The sequence below is a fragment of the Phaenicophaeus curvirostris genome, chromosome 17 (genome assembly GCF_032191515.1).
Source record: "Phaenicophaeus curvirostris isolate KB17595 chromosome 17, BPBGC_Pcur_1.0, whole genome shotgun sequence".
Lineage (NCBI taxonomy): Eukaryota > Metazoa > Chordata > Aves > Cuculiformes > Cuculidae > Phaenicophaeus > Phaenicophaeus curvirostris.
In genome coordinates, this window is record NC_091408.1 from 3264212 (window position 1) to 3279548 (window position 15337).

The 15337-nt window shown below is 52.4% G+C and overlaps 1 protein-coding gene across 1 annotated transcript; it reads left to right on the forward strand.

The window, feature by feature from the left end:
* The first annotated feature begins 1653 nt into the window (after positions 1-1653).
* On the forward strand, positions 1654-14711 carry TMEM116 (transmembrane protein 116). Its single transcript, XM_069870937.1, has 11 exons — positions 1654-1733; positions 1858-1904; positions 2015-2078; positions 6159-6290; positions 9823-9927; positions 11732-11781; positions 12539-12622; positions 12705-12843; positions 13314-13458; positions 13565-13638; positions 14112-14711. Exons 1-11 carry the CDS (start codon positions 1686-1688, stop codon positions 14310-14312), a joined length of 1089 nt encoding a protein of 362 aa, XP_069727038.1. The 5' UTR covers positions 1654-1685; the 3' UTR covers positions 14313-14711.
* The last annotated feature ends 626 nt before the right edge of the window (positions 14712-15337 follow it).

Below are 15337 nucleotides of genomic sequence, written 5' to 3' on the forward strand. Positions count from 1 at the left end.
CTGGGGACCGAAGCCCCCCTGCCTGGGGAGGAGGAAGGATCTCTCAGGAGCACAGAAGGGATAGTTAACAGGAACAAAAGAGGAGGCTGAGGGGAGACCTCATTGCTCTCTCCAACTACCTGAAAGGAGGTTGTGGAGAGGAGGGAGCTGGGCTCTTCTCCCAAGGGACAGGGGACAGGACAAGAGGGAATGGCCTCAAGCTCCACCAGGGGAGGTTTAGGCTGGACATCAGGAAAAATTTTTTCATGGAAAGGGTCATTGGTCCCTGGCAGAGGCTGCCCAGGGAGGGGGTTGAGTCACCTTCCCTGGAGGGGTTTAAGGGATGGGTGGACGAGGTGCTGAGGGACATGGGTTAGTGTTTGATAGGAATGGTTGGACTCGATGATCCGGTGGGTCTCTTCCAACCTGGTGGTTCTATGATTCCATGAAAATATTGTCTCCACCTCGGCGTTCAGAAGCAATTGTCGCCGTCAAACAAGCTTCAGCAGCTTTCGGTAGTTTTCAGACAGGGAGGCGAAGTATTTGTGCCCTTATAAGTCCCCTCTTCATGGCGATGTGGAGGGTCTTAAGGGACCCCCAGGGATCAAGTCCAGGACCGATTTCCCGCCCTCACAGGGGCCCGCGCGCCCCCTCACAGGCTCCCGCCAAGCGGAGGCCACGCCCATTCGCGAGCCACGCCCCCCCGCACTACGTCCGCTCAGGCCACGCCCCCTTATAGGCCACGCCCCTTCACGGGCTCCACCAATCCGCGCCCGCCTAAGACTCTGCCCATCACGGGATTCACCAATCAGAGCGCCCCTTGCAGGATCCGCCTCCTCATAGGCTCCACCGCCCCTTGTCCCTGGTGACGTTACCGGCAGGCGGCGCTGCGGAGCCGCTTGGGGAGGCGCGCTGAGCCGAGTCGCCGCGCAGGGGAAGCTAAGCGGGGTCTGTTAGGTTCGACTCATGGAGGGGAGACCCCTATGGCGGCTCCCGGGTTCGAATCCCTGCGTCGCGCTCTGCGCCCCGGTGGGGACGGGGGACATGTTTTTTCAATACATGTTTTTCCAGATACTCTTGTGTTCAGCGTGGTCTGTGCTGAACAGGTTTTTTTCCCTATAATCCCCTCTCTTTGCAGCCTTTCTGTGCCTCAAACGCAAAGTTGAGAAGAGCTGGAGCCAAAGCTTGGAATTAGTAAGAAATTTGGCTGCTGTGGAGCTGCTAATCGCATTAAAATGAGTCCTTGGGAAGCGATAGAACGTGCATAAGACTTCTTGGAAAGTTTGCACACCTGCCTGTGGTCTGTGAGGATAATAACACCTGCTCAGCGCGGTCTGTGCTGAATAGAGGGTTTATTTTTCCTATCATCCCTTCATTTCCAGCCTTTCCCCGCCTCAAACGCGAAGTTGAGAGGAGCCGGAGCTGAAGCCCCGAGCTGGAAGGGGTTTTGGCTGCTGGGAAGCTCCCTGGGACGTTAAAACAAGCGCTGGGGAAGGGGCGAAACGCGCAGACGGTGGGAATCGAGGCAACACGCGCAAGATTTCTGCGTGGACTCACCCCCTCCTGCCCCACCTCGCTCTGGGGAGGGCTGGGGGTGCTCCCCACGGGGTCGGGGCTCCCCCTTTCCCCCCCTCTCCCCCTCCTTTTCCCCTCCCCGCGGGGCGGGGCGGCGCTCGGAGCCCTCAGCGTGAGGCAGCGGGAGCCCCATGGCCCTCCCGGAGGAGGGGGAGAAGCTGGCTGGGGGCTGGCAGGAGGTGAGGCAGAGCCCCCCCCCCCCCCCAGAGGAGCCCCCAGACGCCCCCTGTGGGGGCGATCCCCGGCTCCCCAGCCCCCCCCCCCCCCCACACACCCTGAGCTCCCGCTGCTCCCTCTCCCCAGGTCTCCTCGGCTCTGCAGTGGATCCAGTTCACCATGGCCACGCTCAGGTACCCCCCGCGGGGGATCCCTGCCGCCAGGACCCTTTATCCTGCAGGAGAACAAACACCACACCGCCTCGACCCCGGCTCCCGTGCCCACCTGTGCTTTCTTTCCTCAGCGTTATAGGTTCCAGCTCCATTATTGCCTACGCCGTCTTCCAGAACGCCGTGCGGTCCCCCGAGGTAAGCGCTGAGCCTCCTTTTCCCCCCTAATTCGAGGTTCTGGGAGCTCGCCAAGACCCCCATGGAGCAGGAGCCCCGCGGGGCTCGGGTTTCTGTGGTTAAACCTTGTGGAGCAGCTGAGAGTTTGGCTGTTTGGGATGGGAGTGGAAGGGACTGTGGCCTCAAGCTCCACCAGGGGAGGGTCAGGCTGGACATGAGGGAAAAATTCTTCACAGAAAGGGTCATTGGGCAGTGGCAGAGGCTGCCCAGGGAGGGGGTTGAGTCACCTTCCCTGGAGGGGTTTAAGGGACGGGTGGATGAGGTGCTGAGGGACATGGTTTAGTGTTTGATGGGAATGGTTGGACTCGATGATCCGGTGGGTCTCTTCCAACCTGGTGATTCTATGATTCTATGATTCAACTGCACCCACCTGGGGAGAAGCAGGTGCCTTTCTGCTCCAGGAAAGTCCTCCAGCCCATCGGACACCTCCTGGGAAGAGGGATTTTTAGGGTGTCCTCCTGGAGGGCTGTGGAGCTGCGCACATTGCTGCTGGAGTGCAAATTGGAGGCGTCCCCGGAGGAAACGTGCTTACAGGTGTCTGTCTCTGGGTGATTCTAAGCTGGTTCTCCGGGCAGGTGTGCTGCTAGAAGTGGTGCAGCTCGAAGGGGCTGCAAAGTTCAGGGAGATGAGGCAGAAGAGCAGTTTGCTGTGCCGGGCTCCGCAGTGGGAGATTCACTCCGGGAGCCACGAACGCCTCTAATGGTGAAGCAGAGGGATGTGGGTGCAAACTTTCCTCAGGTTGGGACTGTCTGTGTGTCCACAGCAGATCTGATGCGAACACAGTGCCAAGCACGTCCTGAGCGCATCACACATGGAGCTGTTTGCAGGGAGCCCTGCGTGGCTGGGATGCATCACACGTGCACGGTGACCATAGAGCTCCATCCTAAGCCTGCCTGGCTTTTGCTGTCCACACACAGTCCCTCTGTCTGTCCAGGACCTACTGGAAGCAGTGCCCAGAGCTCATCTGTGAAGCTGGAGTGGTTGTCCAGGGCTTGCAGATACCTGGCAGCCCAGTCTGGGGACCGTGCAGGTACCAGGTTGCTGCTAGGAGCAGTGGGACAGTCGAGCTGGGAGCTATGTTGTAACAAAGCTGCGTTCCCTCATCTTCAACGTTCTTTGTACATCGCGGGTTTGTGATCTGCAGCCCAGAGAAAAGGAGTTCCAGTGAGTTATCACCAGAGAAGGCAGGCAGGCAGTCAAGGTGACAACTGACACGTCGTTGGATGAAGCAGGGTGGGGAGGAGAACAGGAGCCCAGGTTTGCAGGGCTAATTTGCACCCCTTACAGCATGTAGGGCAGTCTTGCTCCCAGGCAAGGAGCCTTCTGGAAATGCTCTGCCCAGCACATTGATAATGAGCTGCGGAGATCTCCATGTGTTGTAGGGATCAACGAAGGCTGGGGCTTCACCTTAGTGCTGGGATGGAAAACCTGGCTGAGCTTGCGCTGCACGTCAAAGGCTTTATCACACAGAATCATAGAATGGTTTGGTTTGGAAGGGACCTTTAATCCCATCTAGTTCCAACCAACCCCTTGCCATGGGCAGGGACACCTCCCACTGGATCAGGGGCTCCAAGCCCCATCCAACCTGGCCTTGAACCCCTCCAGGGATGGAGCAGCCACCACTGCTCTGGGCAACTTGTTCACATCTCCTGCACCAGGAGAGCTCCAGTCACGGTTCTCTTCTGGTGTTCTCCACTCTGGTATGACTTGGAGCTGGGTTTGCAGGTGCTCTAGGGTGACTCGGAAGCCTCAGCCCGTTGCCTCCATGGCTAGAAGCCTGCGTTGCTCAGGAGCCCTTGTGCTATTAGTCATATGATGTGGTTGTGGCTTGGGAGCTGCTGTGTTGTAGCTGGTTGCGAGCCACACATGGCTCCAGGACACAGATGGACCCTTCCTGCTCGAGGGAGTCCAGATGTTTCTGCTCAGATTATTACTGTAAATCCGGATAGGAGGGATGGATACCAGCTGGAGTGACTCGTCTACATCGGCTCTTGTTCTGCTGCCAGGGGTTGCTGGTGTTTCAAAAGTAACTTCCCCATTGCCTTGTCCCCACGTTTCTGGCCTGAAGTGGAAATTTGTAAACATAGGGGCTGGGAGAGATCCGTATCAAGGCTTGCCACAAACAGCTTATTCCCTGAGTCATGGGGCTCCAGGCTGAAATGTTTAAAAATAAACGATGCTGGATTCTGGGAGGAGAACAATGTTATAAACACTTCCTCTCCTGCCCCCAGCCTAAGAAATCAAAGATTGCGTTCTTGAAGCTTGCTTTCTATCTCTATGGGGTCAATAAAGTTCCTCAGCCTGAGCTAAATCATTCTGAAGAGCTGATGGCAAGCAACAAAGGAAGAATTTCCTCTGTCATGTCAACAGGTTCTGCACAGGCAGATGTCCCTGCAGAGATAAATCAACATGTATGCTCCAGCCTGGCAGCTCGACTGAATCACTAGGTCTTTACATCCCCTTCCTCTATTTTATAAATGCTATTTGGGCGTTCTCGCTTTTGCAAGGAAGAGCCACCCTGCCTTTCACTTACCACTGCGTTACCTACTTCTTTATTTAGGTCTGTTGCTAGAGATGGGGGTCACCTCTTTGATTGCAAAAGCTGCTGCTTTGCTTATTTCCAAACGGCTTAGTTTTAACCTGCTGTGCTTGCAAACTGGATGGTGTCCCCAGCCCATCTACGACCTCCTTCTGGGGCTTCAACTCTGCACCAGTGAGGAAAAGCCCGGTTAAAAAGTTGTTCATAAATGCAGGGATGTACAAACTAGCTCCAGATATTTAGCTACCACCAGCGGTTTGGTGTTCTGCGTTGCTGGGTTGGATGATAGAAACAGAGAAGTGGGGGGACAGGGATGTTGGAGAAGACATCCTGCAGGAGGCAGAGGACCTGCAGGTCTGAGTCAATCAGATCTACGATCTCGGCTGCTCAATCTTTCTCGTTGCTCGCAAGGCACGTGTCACACAACACGTGGCAAATGTTTAATTAAAGGACAATATTGAGGCAAATCTCATTGAAAGCTCAGTTCCATGAAAAAAATCTTAAGGTCTCCTGATATGTTTCCATGCTGTGTTTAGCATTATAATTTCCTGTAGGGGGGGGAAAAAATTGCAGTGATTTTCTCTTAGGATGCTGAAAATTAGTTAGCAAAGACTACAATTAAGAATGTAGATAATTAGACTGCTTTTCCAGTGTGTCTGCTCTCCCACTGACAAGGAAAATGTTGGCCAGGATTTTGCACGCATGTTTTCCTGCAGTGTTTACAGCCCTTTTGGCCAGTGCACGCAAACTGGAAACGGGCTGGAAACCACAGTGAGAGGAGCCGCGACTCCGTTCCAGCGGAGAGACGGGTGGCTCTCGCAGGGGGAATTAATCCAGCATGTAAAATAGGTTCAGCCTTAGTCACCCACTGAAATGATGTGAAACACATAGCAAAAAATGCCTGTTTCAAGTTATTTCAGACCCAAAGAAGGGTTTGTGTTTACAAAAAGTTTCATTTCTCCATCAGTTGATTTAAGAAATAGCATCGCTTCTCCCTGTTAATCTGTTCCATTCTGCAAAAATCATAGAATCATCGAATCACCAGGTTGGAAAAGACCCATCAGATCATCGAGTCCAGCCATTCCCATCAATCACTAAACCATGTCCCTCAGCACCTCGTCGACCCGTCCCTTAAACACCTCCAGGGAAGGGGACTGAACCTTGGAAGTGTTTTCTGTAAGAGTTGATGCTGCTCTCAGATCCTGGGGTGTTGCTAATGTCAGAAAGGGAGGTTACAGGGGGATATTTTCATTGAAAAAGGTCCTGAGAGCAAGAATTGCCATGGCTTTTGTGTGCATGGAGAGCTGCCCAGCCAGAAGAGGGGAGGGATGTAGAATCATAGAATAGTTTGGGTTGCAAGGGACCTTAAAGATAATCTAGTTCCAACCAAGATCATCTGGTTCCAACCAGTATCTAGATGAGGGGTAAAACGCCTGCTGTAGGTGGTTGTGGGAGTGTTGTGAGCATCGCTCAGACCTGCTGACCCATTTCCCTTTTCCCAGGTTCGTCCTCTCTTCTACCTGAGCCTCTCCGACCTGCTGCTGGGCATGTGCTGGCTCACCGAGGCGCTTCTCTACAGCACGCCGACCTCGAAGCAGGACCTCATCTGCTATAACCTGCAAGCGACCGGACAAGTGAGTAGCCTCAGCATCATCATTTATCCTGCTACGGTGCCCCCTTTACTATAATTAACCTCGCTGGTGATTATTTCGTGGCTGTGGGGGCTGTTTCTAGTCAGGCTTCATCAGAGACTCCCTGTGCAAACTTGGCTTATCAGATCTCTTCGCCTTGAGTGTAAAAAGGATGCTTGGGTTTAGGTACATCTGGTTTTTGAGAGGCAATGAGGAAGGCGAAGAGAGCATGGGATTTTGTGGTTGCCGCATGTGGGTAGCTTGTGTAAAGCGAGTAGGTGGCTTTTAATCTGTTTCCCTTTGGAGCCCTGCCAGCAATGATCTCTGCGCCTCACACAGTGGCTTTTCTCTTCGTCTTCACGCTTCCTTCATCCCGGGCAGGAACGGACACATTCTGAGATTCGCTTAAGCTCAGACTTAGGGCGTTACTCGTATGAACAGCCCTGCTCGTGCTGACCTGGCCCCATCCTCTCTCCGTCAATCCCAAGGATGCTTAGGGACGGCTCCGTCAGCATCAGCTCAGCTCTGTCCCCCAGCGATTTGGATGCATGCGCACATTTCAGGTGCTGGAGACTAATTGGAGTGGAGTGAGGGGAAACACTGTTTTCCTGACAGTTTGCTTTTGGCTCACTGAGTTTCCAGTTCAGCATTAGGCTTCGCAAATCACCGCTTGCAGAAAGCTCTGTGGGATACAGCCAAGCCTGAGCCAGGAGCAGTGGTTTGCAAGCAATCATCTCTGCGCTTAACAATTCCCTTTGAAAGGACCCACCAAGAAGCGGCTGGGAAGGGCGAGTGGCTTTTGGGAGCCTCGATGTGTGTTGCAGCTCCCTTGCAGCGTGATGGTCCCCCTAGATGGGAACTGGGGATGCTGAGAAGCAGCATCTGAAGCTGGAGAGACTCTCCACCAACCTCGGAGAGGGCAGGGAGGTGGCTCCGTGCGCGGCGTGGAGAGCGTGCACGCTGCCGTCTGCCTGGGAACGGGTGGCTGCAGCCTGGGGTTGCTCCAACAGCTGCTGTTGTGGGTAAAACCATGGAACTCAAGACGGTGAGAGCAGCTGCTCTGCTCCTGGCTTGTCTCTGGTTCCTCTAGCTCGCCTCTGCTGCTGTGGAAGCACCACGACGTGTTCGCAGTGAGAGAGGAAACAGTGGGGTGTAGGTAATTTGGCCACTTGGGAACAATGCAGAATGATACCAAGTGTGACTTTTTTGGATGATGGTTCGCTGGAAAATGTGAAGAGCCTGGGAGAGGCTTTTCAGAGCTGGAAGGTGGAAGGAGCACGTGGAAATTTGGTGTTTCGGAGGTGTTTTCTTTGCCTGGGGAACAGCTCTTAATGCTGGTGTGATGTTTTTATGGCCTGGAGAAGACAGGTTTTGCTGCTGGAGGAGGAGAAGGTTAGATATAGACAACAAGCCATCGCCCCTCAGCAGAGACACTGAGAGCATGCTCTGCTCCCGTGTATTTCTGACTCTTCTCTGCCCTCACTTTCCCATCCTGAGCCCGTGCTCCTCACGGACAAGGACTGAGGGCAAGGTGGGAGCTTTACTTTCACGCTGGGAAAGGCTCCTGGGCTGCCAGAGCTGGCCCTGGGTGACAGAGCTGGATCGTGCCTGGCAAGAGCTGTCACCGCTGTTTGCTCTGCGAGAAATTAAAACAAACGGAGCCCTTGCCATAGCAACTGTGCCTGCATGTGACACGGTGCGGGACGCCTCCTTACTAAACACCCCAGCAAAGCCCTCGCTTGCTGGGAACACCTTGTGCGTAAGTCGAAGCCGGTAAATAGGTTTAACCAGCAGCTTCTCCAGAGCATAAGTGATCTGAATGCGAAGGAAATGTCTCCTGGCCCCACTCTGCCTGTGCTGAGTGGAGAAGTCTTGCAAGGGTTGCATTCCTGGGTGTCTCATAAACACGCATTTCTTTGCACGCGGCCACCTAGAAGACATGAAGTGCACTGAGCTTCGAGGGTGAGGACAGGCTCCCCTAACATCCATACCATGTTGTAAAGGAGGAGGTTGCTTTCTTAGGCTTTTCCCCGTTTCAACGTCATATTTGTGGTTGAATTAAATGTAAATACTGCTCCCTTATGCTATCGCTTGGCTTCGTTCTCTCCTCCTCCCTGCCTTGCCTTTGCATTGCAATAATGAAGACCAGAATAGAGATCGTGGTTGTAGTTGCACAATTCCCCTACGTTTTTCCAGTGGCCTAATAAAGTCCTGGCAGGCTCTGCTCACGCTGCTCGGCACAATGGGAGCCACAGAAGGGTTATAATGAGGGGCTCTTGTGTCTCCCAGCTGCTGCTTTATCTCATAGTGAGCTCTGCAGGGCTGCCTGCAGCCCCAAAACTAGGGCTCAGGAGAGCAGAACCCCCTTCTCTTTCTGCTGGCGACTTCACACGTGGCTTTTGGTTCCTTCTTCTAAAGAGAAGGCAGCGTTGACATTTTGTGAGCCTCTCTGAGGCGTTTTGAAGTACAAGAGAAGGATCTTTGTGGGCTGTTTTGGTGACCTGCCCTTGAAGTAACTGAATAAGGGCAACAAACCCTCATTAAACCTTGTCTAATGAGCTGGAAAGTCACTGTAATGTTCCTGCTGCAATGTCGCAGCCCCTTGGACTCGGCCTCTTCGGAATCAGCCAAGAGCATTTGCATCTCCAGGGAAGGAGACCGAGCTTATTTAGTAACTACGTTCCCAGACTTAGATGATAACAGGGCAGCAAACCTGTGCCCCTCGCCTCTTTGGCAAAGGATAGCAAGTCCACAGGAAAAAAACTCACTTGTCCAGCCCTTCCTCTTTGCCTTTGCCACTGAAGCATGTGTTTCCTGTAACAAACACAGCACCACATGTGTCGGATGATTTGGCAGCGTTGTTGAGTCTTGACTGCCTGGAGCAACCGTGGATTCCGAAAGAAATGCAAGAAAGATTTGAATTTTTTTACAGGTTTTAGATATTTGGTCTTACGCTGGAATTGAAGGCTGTGAAATTCCATGGGAAATAGTGTTCTTTATCTTTTCTTCCTTCCTTTTTCCCCTGAAGAGAAAGGGGCACTTTGGATTTTAGCTCAGGTTTAGTGCAGATATTCTCTGCCCTCGCTTTCCTCTTTAAATATGCTATTGTTTTCCCTTTCCGTGAATTCACTGAATAGCGAGCTCATTCTGCAAGAGGCCAATCCAATTGCTGCGTCTGTGTTGTGTTTCCTAATGGATGCAGCACAGGGAGGCTCCAAGCACCTTTGAACCCTCTGTTTTCAGGATTCAGGCCAAAAGATGAGCCAAGTCACAAATATTTATAATTTTTCAGACAGTCCTGCTGTCATTAGTCCTCCTGTCCCCTGCTTGAGGCCAAAGCGAAGCTTCCTTTGTGCAGTTTAAGGTGGGAAGCCCTTCTCTACCCAGTTGGTGTCCCAGTGCATCCCAGTAAACATGAGCACAGGGGCTGTGCAGGGATCCTTGTCTGTCCGTGAGCTTTGGGTTCATCAGGGATGAACTAAACGTGCTGTGGGAACTGCTATTATGGGACTGATCTATTGTCTGTATTTCTCAGATATTCTACGTGGCCTCTTTTCTGTACACTGTCAACTACACCTGGCACCTCTACATGGACCTGAGGATGAAATACAATCAGAACCTTTTCAGGGTGCCTCCCCAGGTGAGTAGGACTGACGCGTAACCCCTGCTGGGTACTGGGGTCTAACTGGGAGGGGTGGGATGGGGTTTGGGAGGTGCATACGTAGCAGTGATTCTCACCATCAGGACTTTTCTGCCTCCCTGGCTGTATGAATTATCTTGCCTGCTGAGGTCAGCAGGCAAGTTACCGTGGGGCCTGCTCTAGGATCTCAGTGGAAGATCAGGCTTGCAAGACCAAAGCAGACAAAGGCAGTGGACATCTCAAAGCAGAGACAGCTCAGAACTGGGTGTTGTTGAAGTTCTGGACTGGGAGAGCAGCAGTTTGCACCAGTAACTGGTTTGTTGCTGTCACCGCCTTGTGCCAGTGCATGGCAGAGGGGAGAGGAAAGCAGGGGGTGCCTGGACAGCCTAGAACTGAGAACTGACAGTTTCTGTCCTTCCCAAGGTGTCATACAGCATTCGAGAGGGTCAGTAAGTACCGTAAGAGTTTGAGGTAGGAGGCGTGACGGATGTGAGCTGGTGATAAAAGGACCGGTTGGCTCTGTGAACAGTGCCCAGTCCTCACTTCCTCATCGCTGGCCTTTACAAAAGCCCTTTAGGGAACCGGTGTAATCGCTGGGAACCGAGGAACAAGGACATAGTACTCAGAAAAATACGCTCTGTGTTGCAGGCTAAACAAACACTTCACATACCGTGTGACCAAAATCTCTCCCTGCAGTTGTTTCTTTCCTCACACTTGGCTAAACCAGCATCGCCGTGACCAGTGCGTCGCTCCTGATGAGCTGCTGCAAGAGGACACATTCCTCATGCAGCATTTCCCATCGAGCCCATCAGCCCCGTTTCCATAGAAAGCCTTTTTCTTCCCCAAACATCTGCTCTGCACGGCAAACCTTGTATCCTGGATAATTCCACGTGTTGGTTTGGAAGCAGCAGGCTGGCCAGATGAGTCTGGATCTCAAGGGCTTTTGTCTGTAGGGTTTGGACCCACTTGTAGGACTGGTTTCCTTCTTGTTGGACTCTCACTCAAAACACAAACCCCACCAAAACTCCCCTCCAGTTTCGCGGTGACCACATCACGTTGCCGTAGCTGGTGCGTGGATGCCAGCTGCCAAAGTACATTTCCTGATGAGCACATACCAGGACACTCCAAACTGCCTGCATTTCTTCACCAGAACATGAAGTTTCTGTGGATCAGGGCCAGGTTGGGTAAATAAGCAGTACAAAAAATGAGTGTGTTACAGCAGAGAGCTCATCTAGTGTCTGCTCCTTGTCTGGTTCCAAGTTCCCTTCTCAAATCCTCTAGTCTTGAAGGAGAGCAAGGCAGTAACGAGGTGGAAGCATCGGTTGTTTCTGTTGCAAATCAGCACAGACCGAACTGGGTGGTGTTGACTCAGTGCAAAGTGGAAACAAACACTTGTGCTCGGTCTGGGGATTGATCGTAGAATAGTTTGGGTTGGAAGGGACCTTAAAGATCATCCAGTTCCACCCCCAGTGACATCCCACTGGGTCAGGCTGCCCAAGCCCCATCCAACCTGACCCTGAACCCCTCCAGGGATGGGGCAGCCACAACTTCTCTGGGCAACCTGTTCCAGGGCCTCATCACTCTCATAGTGAAGAAATTCCTCCTTATGTCTAGTCTAAACCTGCCCCTCTCCAGTTTATCCCCATTGTCCCCTGTCCTGTCGCTACCAGCCTTTGTGAACAGCCCCTCCCCAGCTTCAGCATGTGAAGAACCCTCAGCAGCTGAAGTGCTCCCTGGACACGGGTTCTGTGGGTCAGTGGCTGCACAGAAATTCTTGTTTCATTAAGCTCTTTGGATTTTGCAGGTTGTAGATTATGCGAGTTGCATTGGCCGAATAGCAACGATCTCATCTAGGTAAGGTTTAATTCTCTAGCAGATTGTTGGGGGGGTTGATGATCTCTGCCTCCTTTTGAAGCAAGTTTTAATGAAACCTGTAAAGTTCATCAGTAACAGCAGAGTGACCTGACAAACTCAGAATAAGAGTGTTTGGATGGAAGGGCTTTCTCCAACTGAGTTAATTTTAACTGTATTAACGATCTGGAGAAGAGGAGGCTGAGGGGAGACCTCATTGCTCTCTCCAGCTACCTGAAAGGAGGTTGTGGAGAGGAGGGAGCTGGGCTCTTCTCCCAAGGGACAGGGGACAGGACGAGAGGGAATGGCCTCAAGCTCTGCCAGGGGAGGTGCAGGCTGGACATTAGGAAAAAATATTTCATGGAAAGGGTCATTGGGCCCTGGCAGAGGCTGCCCAGGGAGGGGGTTGAGTCCCCTTCCCTGGAGGGGTTTAAGGGACGGGTGGACGAGGTGCTGAGGGACATGGGTTAGTGATTGATGGGAATGGTTGGACTCGATGATCCAGTGGGTCTCTTCCAACCTGGTGCTTCTATGATAGGTAGTTTTTCAGAAAGTGCTCCCTTTACTGATGCATTGCCTGGATGAATGGAAGGGCTGAAGTCAGTAAAGCTGATAAAACATTCTTCCAGAGCAGCGTCAATAAAAATGATTTTTTAAGTCCTTTATAGTGACAGGATAAAAACCAAGCAGTGTTTTGTTGGGGATAGGAGCCGCGCCGTGCAACAACCAATAACCGTGCCCTTGTCCTTTCTGCTCTCAGCCTGATCCCTTTCTTTCTCATGGTGCCCGTGTTCTGCCTGGGCAACAGCAGTAATTGCTACCAGAACTTCAGCCAGAAGCATGGGTAAGCTCGGCGCGTCTCTCTGCGGCAGCCGCACTGCTTCACAGCCGCCCGAGGAGCTGAGCCGTGCCCGTTGTCCCCGCAGGTGTCTCCTGATGCACCCGGGCATGGCCGAGCCCGCCAGCGAGCCCCAGAGCCTGAGCGCCTCCGTTTGCAGGGTGATGCATTTCTATGGGATCGGGGTCTTCCTCATTTCCTTCCTGATCAGCTTCATCGCCATCCTGGTAAGAAACATGGTCCTTGCACACCCACCGAGGGGATCAGAGCGAGACTGAGGCCGCTCCTCAAATCCCTTACGAATCTCCCACGAGTAAGCTTGGGAGGGGCTCTCGATCAGGGAGTGAAGGGACAGGACAAGGGGGAGTGATTTTAAGCTGAAAGAGGGGAGATTGAGATGAGATTTTATGGAGAAAATGTTTTGCTGTGAGGGTGGGGAGGCCCTGGCCCAGGTTGCCTGCAGCAGGGGTGGCTGCCCCATCCCCGGAGGGGTTCAAGGCCAGGTTGGATGGGGCTTGGAGCCCCTGATCCAGTGGGAGGTGTCCCTGCCCATGGCAGGGGTGGAGCTGGATGGGCTTTGAGGTCCCTTCCAACTCCAAACCATTCTGTGATTCTATGATTCAGTTCTAGATGAACGAACCAGATCAGAGCATGCACACAAAGTACCAACAACGATATATGCTTGTTCTTTTTTTAGGTTATACTAGGTCAAGCCCGAGGTTTGTACAAACGGTTCGTAAACTCCACGGGATTCCTGGGGGATCAGCAATGGGCCATGATTAAGATGGTGGAACAGCGGGTGGTTTCCTACCCCATCGCGTTCTTCTGCTGCTGGGCTCCAGGTGAGCAGAGAGCAGAGTTACTTCCACATTCTCCTAATTTATAGTGCCTGGCGATGAAACTCCAAAGAGGTGAGGCTAAAGCCCTCTTGTCCATCCCTTTTCACAGCTGTCCTCCTTGGAATACTGAAGCTGACGGTGTCAACAAACAGCAAAATCTACATGGCTCTTCTGATTCTACAGGTGAACATCGTCCTCTGCAACCTCCTGTGGTTTGTCTGCTCTGCTTGGACAGAAAAGTGAATGTTTGCTGTTTCTGCTCTACGAAACGTGTTCATAGACACAAGGATCATGAGTTGCTTTTGGTTGGCAAAGATCTTTGTTAGTTTTTTTGTGTTTTTCACAGGCTTGAAGAGATCTCAGTAGCCGAATTCATAGTAGAAAATAGGACTAGAAGGGATCCCCAGAATTCAGTTTATTCCCTTTCTGTGAAAGTTTCCAATATACTTGTCCAGCTGCTTGAGGTGCCCGAGGCAGCATTTAGCAAAGAGTATTAAAATAACCATGAGATTCCTTTATCAGGAGGAGATGCAGTAAGATAGAACCATGCTGGCAGTGGGAGGCTCGGTGTAAGGTGCCGGGTTGGAGAGCCTGGTGGGGAGCCGCGAAGTGCTGGCTGACAAGTGAACCCTGATCTCCCCTGTGGTCTCTCCCAGGCTCTGACAGCAGCTTCCCAGGGGCTCCTGAACTGCATCGTGTACGGCTGGACACAGCACATCTTCCTCTCCCTTAAACGCAACGCCTGCCGCGATGTTGACACTCAGACTCCTCTCTTGCGCTCCCAGAAGAAGTTTTACGCCAGCACGTTCCCCACCAGCCCACCAGACGCAGAGGGCTCCACGTCCACCCTGCTCTGATGAATCCTAACGAGGCCTCATCGTGGTTTAGCGAAGTCAGCCAGACCCAGTGTCTGGTGCGAACTCTTTTGCCGGCAGCAACGTTAGCTGTAGTGCTGGAGGAGCCTGAGCAGAGCTGTCAGAGACAGACGCTCTCCCTGAAGATAGTTATTTATTGTACAGGTTTGTATGGATTGTAAATGGATTCTTTAAACACAGTAAACCTTTAGAACAGACTTTCTCTTTATGACAATCTCTCTAGAAATGCAGCAAATTGTACGTAACAGCTCAGAGATCTGGTACAGCTCCTTGGAGGGTAGGTGGTCAGAGGATGTTTTACTTCTCTAAGTGTTTGCCGTTACAAATTATCAGTAAAGCAAAGGTGAATATTTTTCAATCTCTGACGTTTAATTCGCTATAAAAATAAGACACGTGCTGCCAAATGAAAGGAATGAACAATTACAAGGTAGCACAGAAAAGCTATCAGCGCTCACTTTTGTGCCTTGTCTTTTTGCACTTTTCCCTTCTGTTCTTCATGCCAATTGCAGAATCAGAACGGTTTGGGTTGAAAGGGACCCCAAAACCCCCAGTTCCCATCCCTTCCATGGGCAGGGATACCTCCCAGTGGCTCAGGCTGCTAAACCAGGGGAGGAGAGCTGCTCTCGGGGCTGGAATGGAACGATCCGAGGGGCAACTGTTTCTCCGGCCCCACTTCAAACACGAACATTCCATGGGGAGGCATGGGACCCTGACACCAGCACAAGCAGGAGCAAGCAGCATGTCAAATCCACCCTGGCTCATCGCTGAGAGCCCAGCCGGGGGGCTGAGCCTGTTTGCTGAGCGCTGAGGAGCCAGTGCTGCAGCCACAGCAATTTGTGTAAAAGGGGATTAAGCGTTCCTAAGTGGAAAGCAATAGATTACAGGGAAATCATGATTTGGTGGCTAATGGGACCCCCAGCTGCAGCAGCGAGTGCCTCTGCAGTGTCTCTGGACAGAGGCCCATGCAGGGCTCCTGGCCCAGCTGAGCAGATGTCAGTGAACCTTTT

Excerpts from the sequence above, each read along its gene's own strand:
- TMEM116 (XM_069870937.1), top strand. The coding sequence starts at position 1,686 with ATGGCCCTCCCGGAGGAGGGGGAGAAGCTGGCTGGGGGCTGGCAGGAG. Across the intron at positions 1,905-2,014 it reads TTCACCATGGCCACGCTCAG|CGTTATAGGTTCCAGCTCCA; the intron begins GTACCCCCCGCG and ends TTCTTTCCTCAG. Across the intron at positions 12,844-13,313 it reads TCAGCTTCATCGCCATCCTG|GTTATACTAGGTCAAGCCCG; the intron begins GTAAGAAACATG and ends TTCTTTTTTTAG.